This window comes from Rhinoderma darwinii, chromosome 4, assembly GCF_050947455.1.
Source record: "Rhinoderma darwinii isolate aRhiDar2 chromosome 4, aRhiDar2.hap1, whole genome shotgun sequence".
Taxonomy (NCBI): Eukaryota; Metazoa; Chordata; class Amphibia; order Anura; family Rhinodermatidae; genus Rhinoderma; species Rhinoderma darwinii.
Window position 1 is genome coordinate 378,043,549 of NC_134690.1, and position 20,310 is coordinate 378,063,858.

Below are 20,310 nucleotides of genomic sequence, written 5' to 3' on the forward strand. Positions count from 1 at the left end.
TGAACCCAACTTGTCACCAAGTGATTTGACTGGGGGATACCCTGGGGAGCGAAGTCTAAGGGAACTTAAACTCACCCTTTAAACCCTGTACAGGGATGGGGACTTCGCTGCAGGGGAACCCTAGGTCGCTAACCCCAGAGTAGTCTCTCTTGGTGACGGCTGACGTAAGAGGTGCGGATTGGTCCGGTGAGCAATAGGTCAGGGCAGGAAGCGGAGGTTCATTACGGTTAACATAGCTAATGGTCAGGGCAGGTGGCAGGCACGGATGGTCAAAAACAAGCAAAAGTTGGTACACTGGAATTCAATAAGTAGACAGAAAGGATAACTTGAAACATAAAGGAAAACAAGGGAACCAAATTTCTCTGGCAAAATATGTTGGGAGAGGAGGTCCTTTATACCCAGCGTGTCTGGGAGAATAAGAACGCAGGTATCAGTGTGTACTAGGACCTGGGGGAGAGCATCAATGGCTGGAGAGGCCGCCAGACGCTGAACAAGCAGGAAGAGGGCGGCATGGCTGTCGTATGGAGGTACAAACTCGGCCGGGGAGCACTACAATATATCACCCCAGTGCTGGATTCACAGCTAGATTGCTCCTTACTGCTGTATATTATCCTCCATGATGCTACAGCTTCTATATATGTGATAGTTAGGAGAGCAGGATTCTCCTCTTGTCTATGTATGCAATGTATAGAAGACATGATAGCCGTTAGGATCCGCCTACTAGCTTTGAGACAACTGGAAATTAGAGATAGAGCCTGCAGAGGGAAAAACTGTTAAATAATGCCACATACAAGTCATATAATGGCCACAAATATGACAGCTTATTCTGAAAAGTCCCCTGAAAGGTTAGGTATGCTTTTACTCTATGGCTATACAATGAATCTGGAAATCTGTGTGAAAACGGGAGCTCCAATCCCTATAAAGATATATAATAAAAATATTTAGCACAGAATATTTAACTTTAAAACTATGTGGATTGGTCTCCATCAGCATTGCACATGTGGAAACTGTAATTTCGAGATGCATTGGATTCAAAATAGAAATACTATTTCCAAGTCCATATAAATTGGATTGAAGTCTGGATTCCGACTTGGCTGCTCATAGAGATATGTCATATGATTTGAATAGCGAGGGTCCAGGCACCGAGAACGCCACCAAATGCTAGATACAACACTCGACTGAGTAATGTGCCCCTTCAGCTTATGCTGTCATTATCCACCTCTCCACCGAGATCACAAGATGACCGGTAAACAGTCTATTAGGACATGGCCAGCTAGCTTTGGTCAATGCCAAAAAATGCTGAGGTGCAGAAGGGATACAATGCTCTTCGGAGCTCTTATTCTTAGAATGAATGGGGATTTCAGCGCCTGGACCTTCACCTGTACGAACTTCTAACATGTTACTGTGACATGTCAGAAATTTGACTTAAAGGTTTACCGAACTGAGTGACCTTTTACAGTGTTTTTCTTTTTGTTTTCTATGGCCATTCCAGTGTAGCTCTCATCTCTCGGTCAGATTCAGCACATTTTCTCCAGTACTTGTCCCATTAATTTTACTTTCTAGAAATGGCATCTTCATAGCAGGATGCTTCTACCTCATTGGAGATGATGATGTTTTTGGTGGTGTTTTGGTTTTGGCTAACAGTGGATATAGTCATTTTAAGAACAAAAAGCATAATAGCGAACCGATCAAATCATAGAAACCTTAGCGTCTCCCATATGCTTTTTGTAAAACTGTAGCCAGGAGGTCATGTACTTATTTCAGCAGTGCCATTTTCTTTGCTTTTGTTCTATAATATTGTACTAGTGATAAATGCACCCAAGCAACAGTATAGGTACAGTCTCTGCTGTCTTGGAGGCTTGTAGTTTCTTCATGGCCTTAAACAAAGGGCTATTCAGTGGCTCGGAAATGTTCTTCCATGCCCCGGCTGTTACTATTCTAGAATATTGCCAGTTGTTTTGAGAGTTCTTTTGTCATCATCGAGTCATTTTTGGACAATTCATTCACAGTTGGACCTTTTAATATCTTCTCTTACCCCCAGGGTGGGATGCCTCGATGGGAAGAATTGCAGGGCCCCTGTTGATCAAACCTTTTCGTTTATGAGGTGCGATTTAGCATCAGGAGTGTGAGCCTACTGGTCTCTGCTTCCAACCCTGTTCTTGTCTTCTGCATATTCTTGACTGTCACAGTCCTGTCAGGCAAAACAGCCCCCAATGATGCCGAGTTCAGGAGAAGACAAACCTAAGAAATGCAAACCAGCTCTTTGGTTTTGCTATGGGGCTCAAGTATATCCATGGTGGATATCCCATAGTTTCCGTTCTGGGTCAGCTGTCACACAAAAGTGGATGTTTCTTGTGCACACTAAAAACAGTATTTTCTAAAGGTATTAAAAAGCAATTAAAGCAGTTTGTAAAGTGCCACAATGTGCTTACACGTACAATGCTTATAGTGTGCAAGCATACCAACAAAAGGAGTTACGCTTCCAACCTCCAAGTGATGTCCCTCTTAGTAGGCCGGGAAAGTCTGGATTTTCCTACTGGGGTAATGCATATTTATTTATTTCCAGCTTGAATGGACATAATTTTATTTGACACAGAATGGGTCATCCAGGGGTTTAAAAAAAACAAAATGGCGAATTTCTATCTTCAAATGTACTTCTTCCAGGACATTAAGACGTGAAGAAACACATGCCCAGATAGCAGACAAGCTTATTCAGTACTTTACGTTTTTAAGCATTTAAATTGTTGAAGACACTTATTGAAAATACCATCTCCTTTCTTCTAGGTCATTTAACCAATTCTCCTTTAAAGTTATTCCAACTGCGGTATTTCAGAATTTTCACCAAGACATCTTAAGCATGTAAGTGTTTTTACTGGAAAAGCGTGTAATTATTCTGTTAAAGTATTGACCTATATTGAATACGGCTGACGTGTTGAGGAAAGGATTAACTGAAGAAGCTGTTAGTAACTGTAATGTTACTAAACCTATTGATCGCTTGCTGAAAAATGCTCACATGTTTTTGCTATGGTTCATATTTGATGCTTTTAATAGGCATGAGTGCTGTTATTGTGTATCTGGAAATGGCCTATCATGTATTATCTTTATTTCTCCCAAATCAGCACATTTTAAAGGCTTTGTGCTCCTAGTATTTACTGTCACAGTATGGTTTCTACATTGTAGCAGCTTGTGGCTTTGATCTTTATGATATACATTATCCAAACTATTAAATCTGACTAAACAGCTTTATTTATAGGGGAAAAAAGTTTAAAACCGCATGTTAAAGGGGTTCTAAAAAAAATAATTTATAGAAAAAAAAAGCTGTTTAGTCCCTAGTAATTTTCCCAGTTCCCTGAATGCACTGTAAACAAAGTTATTCTGATTGTATACTATATCGATTAACACAGGGCTGGACACAGAGAGCTGAGGGCATCGGGGCAATAACAGTATACGGAACCCTTGCTCTCCAATATCTCATTATAAATCACCCTCTTCGGATGTAGCCAAGTTCATCTTGACTCTGATAACTTACTGCAGCGTGATATCACACAACAAAAGCCATTGAAAAAGTCATTGAAAAAGTCAAGTTAACATTTTTGGCACTGTGTATTTAATGTGTTAAAAGTCAAGATAAAGATGACTACATCTGTATATCTCTCTAACAATCCATCAGTGAATGTTAGCTATAAAATTCGCTCAGGCATTAGCATGCAATCTAATAGAAAATGGAAGGATGCTTTAAGTTGACAGTGGGCCCCCATACCTACTGGACCCCTCTGCAGCTGCACCAACGGAATGTCCGCCCCTGGATTAACCCATATAGTGAAGCATGGTCTACAATATAATCGCACATCACATGATTATATTGCTTTCGTGATCTAAAATGGCCAAACACTTATTTGCCAACAGCGATCTTCTCCCGACCACCCCATAAATATGCATTCTAGGACCCGCCAACTGTGCACATATATTTAAATGGGGAGAAGAAGACAAGCTTACCACCCAGCTGAATAAAAGACATCTGCTGCTGTGGGACACTCAGGAGGCCTCTGTCAAATTAGATTGTTAACAGATGCGGTTGAAATTTCCAGGATTCCCTCACATTAATCTAAAGTATATGGGCAGCTTAAAAATATGCATAGTTTGCACATGCACAGAAGTGCTTGAAAATCTGGACGCCTATTGATTCCGCAGTGTAAAGTGAAGCCCATAGTTGTGTTTTTTACATTCAAGAAAATGAAACATGCAATAACGTGGAGAAATATTAAAAGGCCTTGGTGAATATTGAGAAATATAATAAAATTACAGAATATCACTCACTTCTGATCCCCCACCCTCTCGTCCATACATGTAGCAGATTCGAGAATGCAGTACAGAGGATAATCCAGGAAAATAGTCAGAAACAAAACACGTCACAACAATAATATTCAAGGTTAGAGACAGTCAGATCACACAACCAGGATAAGGAAAAAAAGGAAACCTATAACTGCCACTGAGGCCAGCGCGCTGGGGCTTTAAATAAGACGCCTAGCAGTCTGACTGGACAAGTGGCCGTGTACTCTGTGCATGCACTGCGCGACATCCCTGCCAGCCCCGCCGAGAATAGTTGCGGCAGCCGGCAGAGAGACGGCGCTGGATCTCGATGGGATAAGTATGTTACAGTGGATAAAGACAACTGTCAGTGAAAACATTCTATGTATAGCATGAAAAAAGTAGAAAAATTCGGGGCACTCACCAATTACGGTAATAAAAACCTCTTTATTTCAAGACCTTGTTCTGTTTGATGTGGAGCAAGCCTATGGCCATTTTGCGTTGACACACTCAAGATGCGTGATATCAAACAACAAAAGCCATTTAAAATTCATTGAAAAAGTCAAGTTAAATAGTTTCTTGCCACTGTGTATTTATTGTGTTAAATGTCAAGATAAAGATGGCTACATCTGTATTTATGCCCATGAAGTGTCCTAATAGCGCATATGGACAGGGGTTGTCTGAATGGGACAACCCTTTAGGCTGGGTTGACACTGTTGCATTTCAGTTGCATTTGTTTTGTTGCGTTAATTAGTCACGCATTTTTATTTAACATGCGTTATATCTGTAGGCGTTTGTCCATTAAATTGAGGCCCAATTTGGCTTTTTAAAAAGAACAACTTTATTTACAAAGAATAAAGAGTAGAAAACCAAAGGTGTATTCATTATAATATTTCTGCATTGTAAAAAAAAATAACCTCCAGAGAACTATGTATGGACACATTTATGTCTATACGTCAATAGGTAGGCAGCTTGAACTTGCACAGACAACATTCCTCTGACTTCCTTAACGTCTTACCACACAACCACGGAACCGCACATGAACTTGCGGCATGAAAATGTAGTTTCACCAGCACCAAGTCAATTACTGTATAATCTCCAAGCCTAAAACGCAATATGAAAATACAATTAACCTATCTCCTATTGACAGACATTCGCCTTTGTTTTGCTGCGACTCGTCCAAAACAAAGAAACGCAAGTTAAAAAGGCAATAAAAACGCACTATTGAGAACCGAAGTGGCTTGGATGTTACTTAAAACCCCTTCCCGACATTTCACGTATCCATACGCCAAAGTCGGGTAGGGGAAGTATGGAGCGGGCTCACGGAGTGAACACGCTGTATACGATGCTGGTGTCGGCTGTTTGTTACAGCCGACACTTCAGAGTAACGAGCGACCGCGTTTAAATCGTTAGAAAGAGGGGGGCGACCCCCTCTAGCAGCTCATCGCGCCCCCCGCAATGCAATCACGGGGTGGCGATGGTTGCTATTGCTGCCTGGGGGCCTAATGAAGGCCCCCAGGTCCGCCATCTTTGTGCTCCTATTAAGCGCTGCTTTATAGAAGCCTGTCAGAATCACGATATACTGCAATACATTAGTATTGCAGTATATAGTGCAAGCGATCTAACGATTGCTGGTTGAAGTCACCTAGGGGGACTAATAAAAAAAGTAAAAATTAGCAAAATATAGTTTTTTTATGTATTTTAAAAAAAAAATTAAAAGTTCAAAAAAACCCCCTTTTCCCATTTTGCCCCTAGAGCATAGTAAAAAAAAATTCATAAATAAACACAATTGGTTTCGCCGCATCCGTAAAAGTCTGAACTATTACAATATATCATTATTTAACCCGCACGGTGAACGCCGTAAAAAAAAAATGTCAACGGCAGAATAGCTCTTTTTTGGTCACCTAATCTCCCACGAAAAATGAAATAAAAAGTGATCAAAACGTCGCATGTACCCCGGAATAGTATTGTTAAAAACTACAGCTTATCCTGCAAAAAAATAAGCCCTCATACCACTTAATCGACAGAAAAATAAAAAAGTTATGGCTCTAGGAATTTGACAACAAAAAATAAATTTTCTTTTTTACACTTAGGTTTTTACTTGCAAAAGTAGAAAAATATAGAAAAAACTATACATATTTGGTATCGCCGTAATCGTATTGACCCACAGAATAAAGATAACATGCTGTTTTAATTGCACAGTGGATTCCGTAAAAACAACGCGCAAAAAAACATGGAGGAATCACAGTTTTTTTCATTTTCTACCCCTCAAATAATTTTTTTCCCCTTTCCTAGTACATTATATGGCACAATAAATTGTGCTACGAAAAACTACAACTCGTCCCGCAAAAATCAAGCCCTCATAGGACTATATCGACGGAAAAATAAAAAAGTTATGGCTTTTGGAAGGTGGGGTGGAAAAAACGAAAATGAAAATCTGAAAAGGGGCTACGGCGGGAAGGGGTTAACATATCAGATCAGCTATTCAGAAATAAAAAATTAGTACACGTCATTTGCCCAATCATGCCTAATTGTTTTAACCTGTAGGTTTTACAATTCTGTTAGGTTGAATTCACATTTTTGTTGTGTTTCATTATATAGCAGTATTTGTATATACAGTATATGGAGGTATCATTATGCACAGTATAAGGTGGTATTATTTATGTGTACAGTATATAATGGAGTTTTTTTGCGTACAGTATATGGAGGTAATATTCATATGTACAGCATATGGTGGTATTATGTATATGTACAGTATATGGAGATATGTATGTGTACAGTATATGGTGGTTTTATGTATATGTACAGTATATGGAGATATGTATGTGTACAGTATATGGTGGTTTTATGTATATGTACACTATATGGAGGTATTTTTTATATATACAGTATATAGTGGCATTATTTTACATCCAGTTTATGGGGTATTATTTATATGTACAGTATATGGTGGTATTATTTATGTATAAAGTATATGGCAGCATTATTTATGTGTACATTATATGACCATATTATTTATGTGTGGAACTGAATGGAAGGTGAGCCCTCAGAGTCAATTTATCTGGTGGGCCCAATATACTCCAGGCTGACACTGATTTTAAGTAATCAATGATTTTTAGTACCCTATGACTGAAAGATTATTTGCTAAATAGTTGTAACAATGCCAAATTGAGTCCAGGGTATTTAGACAGATTGACAGATATTTTTTTTATATCTTAGAAAACACTTTCTACCATGTAATTGATGGTTGTGCTTTAGCATTGGTCTGTTTTCTGCCTCTTCATTAAAGTATAGTACTGACCTGAAAAAAAAACTGTATACAGAATCGATTTATGCTTTCAGGGGACAGAAGCAGGACTGGGTTTAGAGAATAACAAATTTCTAGGAGGCCCGCAAGAGCAATTTGTGACTGTAGCATGAAAACTTTCATTGCTCTGGATCACCCAGGACTTTACCACTAACCCCTTCACTATTTAGACATACTATGGTGGTTTTATTTGGACACTGAATACCAGCTTGATTTAGGCATTGAATGCCAGTACAATACGAAATATTACAGTGATATGTGGGTAATTTTACTTGGACATTTGGATATTGTATGGAGTTATTTCCTCTGTCAATTTCTATTGTAGGCACAATATACTGCAGTTCGACACAGATTTTAAGTAATCAATATTTCTTAGTACCCAATTACTGAAATATTATTTGATAAATAGTTGTAACAATGCTAAATTCAGTCCAGAGTATAAAGCTTCACCAGCTTTTTTTTATTTTTATCTTAGACAAAACTTTCTACCATGCATTTGATGGTTATGCTTTAGCATGGGTCTGTGTTCGGGCACCATTTTCTATAAAGCCTGCCCTGAAAAAGAGGTGCCCCATACTGAAATATCAGCGCAATGACCCCCTTTATATTCTTACTAGTCATACGTTCAGTAAAACCATTCCAGATTAGGTACTGTTTTGTGTCGCTGCTCCATATTGTGACGCGCTGATACACATGTAGCGGCGGTTCACAGTTTTACAGCCTTTTCCCATTTAAATCAATGGTAGAAGGCCGCAATACGGTGTACCGCCACTATAAGTGTTCCGGCGTTTCCCAGTACAGAGCAGTAAAGGGAATGAAGGGAAAGAAGCGCTCTCCTTCAAAATAGCTTATCGGTGGGTCGTGCTGAGAGTCAAACACCCACCGATCAGATATTAATGGCCTCTCCTGATAGGCCATCAAATTATTCTCATTGGAAAACTCCTTTAAGAAAGTATATTATTTATTTGATAGTTTGACAACTAGGTAGTCCAACACTGAGAGACATTTTTCCAAAATTTCAATCTGCAGTGTTAACACATTGCTTTGTCAAGTACATATTAAAACTTTTCCGTTGCTTGAGGACCTTTCATTGCTCCGCTTGTTCTTCACTCCCTCACATCTGCCTCATTTCTATCCTTGCTTGTAATGACAGGGAAAAGGACTTGAAGATTAGAGACCGTGAATCTAGTAAGGAGAAGTATTATTTTCACAGTTAAACTTCTTCACTTTTAAAGTCTCAATCATTGACAGCTTATAAAACAGTCCATATTATTCCCATCTTAATTGCATTTGGCTGAAGACTATTTAATGTGATTATTTGAGTACTAGTATTTCTGGTAACCTTAAGGCTACATGCACAAATTACGCAGCAAAACCGAAGGCGCGTTTTTTTATGTGTTTTTCGGTGCGTTTTTTACATTTTGCTGCGTAATTTGCAGTATCTTCATGCTGCGGGTTTTGCTGCGTATTTCTGTACAACTACTGCCATAGAATTCGCAAGCAGAATCGCGAGATAAATTTACATGCTGTGGTTTCGAAAGGCCCTAAATGTCTGGCCTTGCTTTGTAGGAGGTACAGCTGTTTCCAAAGAATGGAGAAGTATTAGTAATTTCCATGAACTTACTCTGACCGGGACACATAAATCCCAATGAAAATAGAAAATGGCCCAAACTCTTGGAATATATAACATTTAAAGATAGTAATAACTAACAAGTAATACAGCATCTAGAATACTATTAAAATGACAAGTATTGCAAAGAAACGTGCTTTAAAATAGCTCATAAAAATCCACTGGACATAATTTATGTTATTCAACCATCGAACATTCGAAAAGGGCTTTGGCCGCTTGCTCGGCTCTCAGAGGAAAGACAATCAGAAACAAAGTCGAGCACTTCTGATGTTTCATTTTAGCGATCAGTGGGGGTCCTAGTCCTCGGATCCCCACCTATCAAAACTTCCAGCATATCACTATGATATGTCAAACGTTTTATAAACGTTTAGTTACTCTATAAGCAGCCAGACACCCCTTCCCTTGCGGTACATTAACTAATGAGGGCTCTATGGGGGGATTATACTGCAAGGGCTCTAAGGGGGGATTATACTGCAAGAGAGGGGTCTGAGCATCTGACTGACTGCAGAGGGCTCAATGGGTGGAAAATAATTAACCTAAATGGACTAATAAACATCTAAGACTATAAATAAGGTCATATAAATGAACAAGCATGCCCTGCGGAAACACGTTCTAAAAGGATCAGTGAACTTTTAGGACTAACCACGAGGTCATACATTTGAATGAGAATACCCCTTGTAAACACAACCCAAAAGGACTCGTGAACCTCTAACACCATCAGGGACGCCCTCAGGTTTTATTTATTTCAGTTGCCTATATAGCGCCAAAATATTATGCAGGTCCTCTTTTACTGTCCCCATTGGGGCTCATAATCTAAATTCCCTATTGGTATGTTTTTGGGAGGAAACCAGAGGAAACCCACAGAGAACAAACAAACTCCATGCAGATGTTGTCCTTGGTTGGATTTGAACCCAGGACACCAGCACTGCAAGGCAACAGTGCTAACCACTGAGCCACTGTGCTGGCCTAAGAAGGTTCCTCAGGCCTGAGGAAGACACTTGTTCAGCGTTGAAACGCGTAGCCACCCATTGAAATAAATGATTCTTATTTATTATATTCTGGACTTCATTTCTACAAATTTCGCCGCGTAGCAGCGCCTCCATAAGATCCATATTTTTCTCCTTCTCTCTCCGACAAGCAAGCGGTCCCTTCGGGGAACCGATCCGGATCTGGCAGCAGCACTGTGGATTTACCCTTACGCTTTAAACATCCTACCTAGGTGAGCATGGTATTTGCCCTCTTGCTTCACCCACTCAACATTTTGACCTGCACAAGGTGGCGCTGTGTGTCTTTTGCTCTTTCTCTTCAATACGTATGAATGAGCATACTCTATAAAACAAAACCTTTTAGGACTAGTAAACTCGTAAGACCTCACATAAGAACATACGTATGAGTGGGTATTTCCCATGGAAATACAAACTAAAAAAGTTAGTCAACCTACGTGTGCAAAGAGATGATAGGATATGAAGGTGACCTCTGGGTAAAACAGTAGATGTCCAACCAGTTGTCCTAACTCTTACAGCTATTGAACCACGCTATGTTTTTCTGCATTTCTTCTCATACAATGCTTGCTGTACTCTCATTTGTGTCTAAATACCTAATAAGAGGCTGTTGTAGGTTATGCTGTTGAACAGTGGGCAACCATTTTTAGGTTGTCTTTAGTGCAATATAGTGAACAAATTGTAGCGAACTACAGACTCATATAGAGATGGGAGAGACACCATGTTCAGGCTTTGGACAACTATTGATGTCTCCTGCATTGGTAGTTCCCATACCATACCCTCTATTTAGATTGTTGGTGGATTTTGATGAGGCTACTTCTGGTGGAGTAGCTTATGGGTTTGGATGCCTATTTTGATTTTCCCATTATCCTTACAATGCATCTTTTTTCATTTATTATTTATTTATTGAAAGTACATATAAAATGTGTATGGAGAAATACTGGAAAATTTCGTTTACATAATAAAAACTTATATATTCTGCATTGATATTTACCAATATTATTTTGTTGGTTTCATTGGATGAAATGCGATTCTCCAGATGTCGTTATACTCCCATCATTCTCTGCCAGAAGCTGGGAATATGAGAGTCATGAAGGTTACTGAAATTTCTAAAGGACAAGTCTTTTACCCTTGAAATTAGTAATTTTTTAAAGGAAATCTGTATCTTCTTCCAACACAATTGGAAAGGAAAAAAGCTAAAATGATTTGGATATAGAGTAGAATTCATAAAGAATTGAATGAGCATGAGAGTTAGAGTAGTAGCTAAGAATAAAAGATTAAAGCGTGAGTGTATTATACATATATAAAAAGATAGTTCGAAATTAATGTGTAGAGTCAAAAGCATGTATCTACAGTATCAATACTTCACAATAAGAAGCATATGTACCGGTGACCCTCCAATGATGCCTACTGATCGGGGGCTAAATAGAACCACATCACATATGCTAATGATAGGGACATGTTGAGGGGCCCCATAGCCAAGAATGAATTTAACCATACACCCATCAGTCAGGGGTTTTAGGAAATCTACTATGATTATTGTGAATAACAATTTAATATTCATATTAGTAAGTTTTCTTTTGTGGCACCTTCTACCTTCCTCCAGACTCTCAGGGCTTTGCTTAAAGGTATTGTTTGGTTTAAGTAGTCCATTTAGGGAATTCTGATTTTATAAAAGAAGTCCATGGTTCAGGACTGTCATCTATTAACCAGTGCGGAGAGTGGCTGCAAAACGTGCTTCTCGTACTGTTAGACCCTGCATCACACCATGTATGATTTCAATAGGCACCATGTAAGAGTTAATTTCACCTGTGGTGGTGCTGAGGAGATTGAACACTCGCTGTCAGTTTCCTCCGCAGATAACATCTGATCACGGGGGTCCTAGCAGCAGCAGAACACTCTATGATCAGCTTAATGTTGGCAGACCCTTCCAACGAAAAGGGATTGACCAAAGTGGACAACCCTTTTAAAGAGCATTTCCACCCAAAACGTAAAAATAGCCATACACTAGTAAACTTGTTTGTCACTCTTGAATTAGCTTCTCCGAAAATCAATTTGACAGTATGTTGAATGAACACAAAAATTCTATGGTATTCAAAAGTTGTCACCAGATCCTAAAGATGTTGACATCCAGACTTCTGAGTGGCGAACCTTCCTAGTGACATATTGAGGCATCCACCACTCAAGCATTGCTGTAGAACCAGTCAGACTAAGACTCTACTCCTTCCATAATAAGACCTGTGTTACTGAATCACCATGGACAATAAAGGGGTTGTCCAGGCACGGACAACTGATGACCTATCCACAGGATAGGTCATCAGTCTATGAGCCTGGACCCTGTACCGATCAGCTGCTTCCGTGTGCTGGATGCCATGCAGGCTATGCAGTATTCGGAGCCGGACGTAGATGCTATTCCGTGACCGGAGCCATCTGCTTCCTGCATTGACATCGAGGGCCGAGGCAGCCGGAGCATTTGATCGGTGCGGGGTCCAGGTGTCGGACCCCCACCGATCATATATTGATGACCTATCCTGTGGATAGGTCATCAGTTTTCCGTGCCTGGACAACCCCTTTAACTGCCTTATACATTGAAAAGTTGCAAATATAAGAGCTAATGATTTATTTTGGCAGTCGTCTGAACATTACGGTGACTTTTATTTGTTCATTATTGACTGGACATGGCTGCAATCTATAGAGCAGTTTAACCAGTGCACGATTATCACTTTATTATGGTCATCTGCTCCTTTCCACCGCATTCCTGAGTGCTTGGAGCCAGCTCCAGTGATGTCAGAGATCCGTGAAATTTTTGTCAGACAGAAATATTTACTCTTCCACCGGCATATAGAATAAACACGTCAAGGTTATTTGGCTTGTCAGCTGAATTAGCATATAATACTCATTTAATGAGTTTACCATGCAGTACTGCAGTATAAAGTATGTTGCATTTGTCTTTTGCTCATCGTATCATGTCCCTTTTACCTATTTAGTAATTATCTTTTTAAAGGGGTTTAACAAACATTAGTAATAATAGTGACGGGCATTTTACGGTTCTTGCCGGAAATCTGTATTTTTAATAACCCTGGTCATAGATACATTATGAATAGCAATTATCCCAAGGCATGATTTACCCCATCATAATGCACCTGTATTAGTGTCTTAGCCGCGAAACCGTATAAGTACCAAAATATAACAAAAAACTGGTCCAAAGATCACATTAAGATGATTCTTTCTGACCGCATTATTCTTTATGTACCGCCAGCATGCCAGCCCCGTGCAGGGCAAAATGGTCGCCACTCCCCAACACTGAGGCACGGTGTATAAGGAAAGTGCAATTATTTGTTTTCACTGTTTGATGTTGGGAGAGGGTAAGGGTCCGTTTACACAAGAGTTTTTAGCGCTGGTTTTATCGCAAAAACAGCATCAGAATCAGAACCCAAAAAACGTCCATTAATTTCAATGGGAAGCAGAGGCAGGTTTTTTTTCCCGGTCGGCTTTTGGCCGCTAGCAGAAAAAAAAAAACGCATGTCCTTGCTTGCGCAATTTCCTCCTCTCATTTCCCATTTACATCAATGAGAGGGAGAAAAAACCTGCAGCTCGTTTTGTGAGTGTTTTTCGCTGCGTTTTTTGCCCGCGGTCCTTGCATTATCTCCAATGGCCGCTGGCAATAAATGCTGTGAAAAAACGTGGAAAAATATGTGCAGGCAGTTCAAATTCTGCCTCAAAATTCCTCAAAAACTCAGTGTGAACTGAGCTTAAATGGGGCGTCAGAAGGAGACACAATGATGGAGGTTTATTCTGAATATACACCGTTTTTCTGCCATATAGAAGGGTGGGTAAGTCTTACCACCACCTACTCATGTGACTGTTACTGGAATGTGACACTGCTCCTTAAAAATTGTAAATTGACACAGCCTTTTTTAAATTACAATATGAACCCCAATGATTTGCCCTCTTTGGTGAGATTATTTGTCCTCTGTGGTACCTGTGACTGAGCAGCAGGGGGCAGTAGAGAACAGACCAGTAGGAAGGTTGATTAGGAAGGAGGAAGTAGAATCTGTTGGCGTGGAGGTCATGTGTCTTGCCATGGTAACCTGAGAAAGGACAAGGCCCAAGTAGAAGGAGCATCTCCAAAGGAGAAAGACTTTGGGGAGCCATTGCAAGTGTGGGCTGTGGATGCACCAGACCTGCATTAGAGTGTCCAGCAAATAGAGACTGTCTGCCCCGAGACCTTCACCCAAGTGAAGCAGAGTGTATGAACTGGGTGTGCTAAGAGGGCAGAAAATGTAATAAAGTATTTAATAAAACAAGTTCAAACATATTGATCCTCCTCCTGCAAAACAGAGAATAGTTCTGAGTTTATTCTGTAACCATTAAACATTGTGCACTACAAAAAAGAGTTAACCCGTGTTCTGTAAATTGTTTGAGACAATGTTCAGTAAAGTGTGTACATCTGCACTACAAGAAACGCATGGTTTTCCGTTCTTGTTGCCCCCGTTACATGGAATTTCATTAAAATTAATGGTGTTTGTACCAAACTGCTGTAGTGTCATGTCCATGGCCGCGGGCCGTCAGGTTCACTCACCTCCTAACGGCCGCATGCCATGGGTCTGCGAGCGTTGGCCCCAGTCTCCTCCTCAGGAGACGCCAGCGCTCACTTCCACTCATCTCTGCCGGGTCCTGTAGGGTGCGCGAACCCTACGTGACAGTACGCTCAGGCCTTCGTGCCAGGTAGAAACTGAGGAGGTTCTCTTCTCGTTGTGTCCACCTTCCGTTTCATGCGGTCGACCGCCAGCAGGCTGGAGGAGTCTGCTGCCAGATCTGCAGAAAGTCACTAAAAGCCGTGTCAGCAGCTGGTACCTCGGACGTATCAGACTCCAGGAGAGGAATACGTGGGTGTTGGCCATAGACAATAAAGAACTGTGTATTTCTTGTGGACTCGCTGGTGGGATTATGGTATGAGAATTCAGCCCACGGAAGCAACTGCACCCAGTCATCATGCACCAGTCAATGTGTTATTATTGTGGTAAAACACAAAAAAAACATATATATATATTTGGTATCGTCGCAATCATACCAACCCATAGAATATATGCCGCATGGTGAACAGCATAAATTTAGAACGCAAAAAACTATGGTGGAATAGCTGGGTTTTCTTTTTTAATGCTCCCTCAAGAAAAGTTAATAAACGTTAATCAATAAGTTATATGTACCCCAAAATGGTGCCATTCAAATGCGTAAGCTCTTATACAGCTTATACAGCTCTGATGACGGTAAAAAAAAAAGTCATGACTCGCTTTTAATGGCTACATGGCCACTTTGATGGTGACAAAAGTCGCGTACCCAAAGATCACTGTGTTGCCCTACATGCATCGGAGGTTATGAAAGTCTATGTGGTTGCTTTGCGACCCGCATGTTGCCACGACCGGATTCCACAGTCGCAAGAAATCCAAACCTGCTCAACTTTTTGCGACTGTTCTGGCATCGTGCAGTTAGCAACGCGGCCACATTGAATTCCACTACTTGTGATGTAAGCAAAACAGCGATCTCTTACGCACCACCTCTGTTGTGGCCATTACTCTAAGGGTATGTTCACACGCAGTGACCAAAAACGTCTGAAAATACGGAGCTGTTTTCAGGCGAAAACAGCTCCTTATTTTCAGAAGTTTTTTTAACAACTTGCGTTTTTCGCGGCGTTTATTACGGCCATTTTTGGAGCTGTTTTTCAATGGAGTCAATGAAAAATGCCCCCAAAAACGTCCCAAGAAGTGTCCGGCACTTCTTTTGACGAGCCGTCATTTTACGCGCCGTATTTTGACAGCGACGCGTAAAATAAAGGCTCGTGGGAACAGAACATCGTAATTCCCATTGAAAGCAATGGGCAAATGTTTGTAGGCGTATTAGGGGCGTTTTTCAAGCGTAATTCGAGGCGTAAAACGCCCAAATTACGTCTGAAAACACTGCGTGTGAACATACCCTAATTGTAACGACCTGGAGAATAAAGTTAACATGTCATTTTTACTGCACGGTGTACGGTGCACCACGTAAAAACGAAACCCAAAAAATAATGGCTTTATTGTTTTTTTTTTCAATTCCCCTCAAAATAAAGCTAATAAAAGTTTTTAATATATTATATGTACCCCACAATGGTACCATTAAAAAATACATCTCGTTCAACAAAAAACTATCCGCCATCAGCTACGTTGATGGAAACATTTTAAAGTTATGGCCCTCAGAACGCAGTGATAAGAATCATTGAATTCTCTAAGGTTCAGATTTGTTTAGATACGGATGTAGCCATCTTTATCTTGACTCTGATAACTTACTTGTGCCACTTTGTATTTAATGCATTAATAGTCAAGATAAAGACAGCTACATCTGTACACTCAAAGTCTGACAACAGGCTCCTCATGTACTCCAGTCTTGTAGTTTTATACCATAATCTGGCCTATGGTTATTTAGCAGACTACCATGCGCCAAACCCTTAAATAAATGTACCTGCAAACTACAATTGTTTTTTATTTCAAGTACTCTTATTTCATGGATTTGCTTTTCAACCCCTTGGCAACATCCGACGTAAAGTTACGTCTTATGTGCACTTGACCAAGATGGTGCGGGCTCAGGAGCTGTACTTGTGCCATACATGGTTGGTGCTGGCTGTTTCAAACAACATCCACCTGCACCGTCAGAGATCGGAAATAGCTCAGGCCACTTAACCCGCTCAGATGCTGAAGTTAATAGCAACCGCGGCATCTGAGTGGATAGACAGAGTGAGGGGTCTCCCTCTGTCCCCCTATCGCCCCCCCACGATCAGTGTCGATCGGTTGTCAGGGCAGCGGAAGGACCAATAAAGGTCCTCCAGTTCTACCAACCAGTGCCCTGTTATTAAGCCTTAATAGTAGAGTTATTATAAGGGCTTATTCAGATGAACGGGATATACGTCCGTGCAACACGCGTGATTTTCACGCACCTCGCACGGACCTATATTAGACTATGGGGCCGTGCAGACATGTGCGTGATTTTTACGCTGCGTGAGTCCGCAGCGAAAAACCCACCACATGTCCGTTCTTTGAGCGTATTTCGCGCATCACACACCCATTGAAGTCAATGGGTGCGTGAAAATCACGCGCACCACACGGAAGCACTTTCGTGGGACGCACGTGATTCGCGCAACAGCCGTGAAAAGGATGAATGAAAACAGAAAAGCACCACGTGCTTTTCTGTTTACAAACATCCAAACGGAGTGTCATAATGATGGCGGCTGCGCGAAAAGCATGCAGCCATGCATCATATGGGGCTGACACACGGAGCTGTCAAGTGCCTTTTGCGCGTGCAAAACGCCGCGTTTTTTGCGCGCGCAATACGCACACGCTCGTGTGAATCCGGCCTAAAGGCAATACACAGTGTATTGCATGAGTGATCTACAGATGTGGCAATCCTTTTCTTGACTCTGTGTATTTAATGCATTAAAAGTCAAGTTAAAAATTGCTACATCAGTAATGACCGCATAGCAAAGTCCCTAAAAAAAAAAGTAAAACAAGTTTTAACATTATTAAAAAATCTTTTAAAAATTAAAATACTATGGCCATATTGACACATAATTACAAAAGTTATCGCTCTTGGAATGCAACAATGGAAAAAACATAAGTGATAAAACTAAAATTGGCTGTGTTTCCAAAGGTTAAAGGGGTTATCCGGTAAGTGAAAAAAAAATTCTTAGGGGCTGCAAATCAAATAAATAAAACAAAAAAGCAATACTTAGCTATGCTTGCCCCCTACGATCTAGCGATGTCCTGGTGCTTGTTTACATGCATGTAGCATGTAACCGCCACAGCCAATCAGAGGGCTCAGCGACCATACGTGGTATTTCTGGCATTATGCTAGAAAAACCATTTGTCACCACAGAGACCTGCTGGCTGCAGCGGTTACATGCTACGTGCATGTAAACAAGCACCGGGACTGCCACCAGAGTGACAGCGCTAGATCGCCGAGGGCTTAGATAGGTAAGTATTGCTTTTTTGTTTGATTTGCAGCCCCTATGAAAAAAAATTCACTTCCCGGAAAACCCCTTTAAAGGTAGTTCCCCAATCTGGGAAGTCATAAAACACTGATCATTCAGGGGTTCAGCCTCTGGCACACCACAATTCCCAAGAACAGGACTTCTGTGTGACAAAAGGCGGCGCATCTGTTGTCATTATCTAGTAAAATGGAGTTACAGAAGGTGCTGTCATGATTGGGGGGGGGGGGGTCCCGGCAGCCAGACTCCAATCAATCAGTGTTTTATGACATGTTTTCCATGTTATCAACTTTTTGTGGGTAAATAACTTGAACATCTATCTACAGGGCAACGCAAAATAGAGTTCACTATATGTTTTGTGCTGAACAAGCAAATTATTTGCACCATGCGTTGAATAAAGCAAATTATACCATAACTACAGGAAATGTGATAAATAAAATCACAGCCAGTTTGTGTTTGGACATGGAATTACAAAGGTCAAGCTCATTGTCTATAAGTGTTTTCAATGACATATCCCCATTACAATGCTGTAAATGCTTCTTACAGAGGAAGGCTGAATTATCAACACAGCTTGTACTTTTTACGTAATAACAATGATACAATGCGCGTACATGTGGTAAGAATATCTAAAAAGGTCAAAAGAACAAAATACTGTACCTTCAACATTTATTGTTATATAATTATATAATATCTCATACCTGTTCACTGTGTTATTATATAATCTCTCATAATTTATCACTGTGTAATCATATTATCTCTTATACAGGTTTACTGTGTTATTATATAATATAATCTCTTATAGCTCTTCACCATGTTATTATATAACATAATCTCTTATACCTAATCACAGCATAATCAAATAAATAATCTCTAAAGCGTAATTCACATGAGCGTTGCGCACCTCAGACGTGAAAAATTATAGTTTTTCACAGCCGTGGTGCATCCGTGCTCGGCGCTGCAGGACGCGATATCTCGTATCCCCCATAGTTGAGAGTCTACGGAGGGATGCGTGATGCGTGAAAAGATAGGACATGTCCTATTTTCCCACAGACCCTTTACCCGATCCGTTGAAACAACGGCTGTGTAAACAGCCACATTGAATTACATAGGTCCGTGGGACGGCCGCTGTTTCAACAGCCGTCGCACGGACGTTTAATACGCTCGTGTGAATTAGGCCTTATAGCTGGGGTGCACAACCTGTGGCCCGGGAGCTTGCGATTCTGTTTCGTCCGGCCCCCAGCCATCTCTGGCACCCCCATATTTGGGGACTCCTCTCAGTTTAGCACTCCAGACAAGGAGGTTAAAAGTTGGAGAGGTGACTATGCATGAATGCGGCTCTCTCCATTGTAGTTTATAGGATTTACAGTAGAGATTGCTGTGCTTATGCTTGACGCACTTGGCTCTTGCTTTCTGGAGTGCTGAACAGGGGAACAGGAGACAACCATTGTGCCAATGTGAAAGTCCCAGAGGTGGAACCTCCACCTATCAGACATATATGGTATATACTGGTGATGTGTCTCACGTAGGAATACCCCATTGGAAGTGGCAAAATCTGGCAATGTGTCCTTCGGACCAAAAAAAGGTTGTGCACTCCTGTTTTAAACTTTATGTTCGTGTTATAATATAATCTTATATACCTATTCACCATGTTATAATATAATGTCTTATACCTTGTCACTGTGTCACAGCATTCTACACTCAACATTGAAATTGCAACAAGAAGGGCAAGCCGTAAGGTTATGCAAATCGTGGAAGTCCAGGTGTCGCTAAGATCTGCAAATTATCACATTTTCAAGCACCTACATATGGTAGCTCCAATCTGTGGCATGTGTGAGGGGAATAAAAGCCAGATTGAAAGCAAAGTTTTTTAGCCACATGAAAGCTCAAAAATCGGATCAAGTTGTGTGGGATGATTGTGTGACGCCTCCCGTTCGTCGACGTGCCAGTTTTCGCCACTTGTCACAAACTGAGAGGAACTCTCAATCCTTGAACTAAGAGACCTTGTTTTATCACTCCGGCAGGTCGCTACGCACCTAGGCCGAGATGTCAG

General features: G+C 40.8%; 1 protein-coding gene across 1 annotated transcript in view; it reads left to right on the forward strand.

Annotated features, from left to right (window-relative positions):
* LHCGR (luteinizing hormone/choriogonadotropin receptor) overlaps nt 1-20,310 on the forward strand; it is a 115,741-nt gene that overhangs the window by 27,261 nt on the left and 68,170 nt on the right. The window contains exon 2 of the mRNA XM_075864558.1: nt 2,785-2,859. Within this exon, the coding sequence (XP_075720673.1) occupies nt 2,785-2,859 (75 nt within the window). The remainder of the gene's footprint in view (nt 1-2,784; nt 2,860-20,310) is intronic.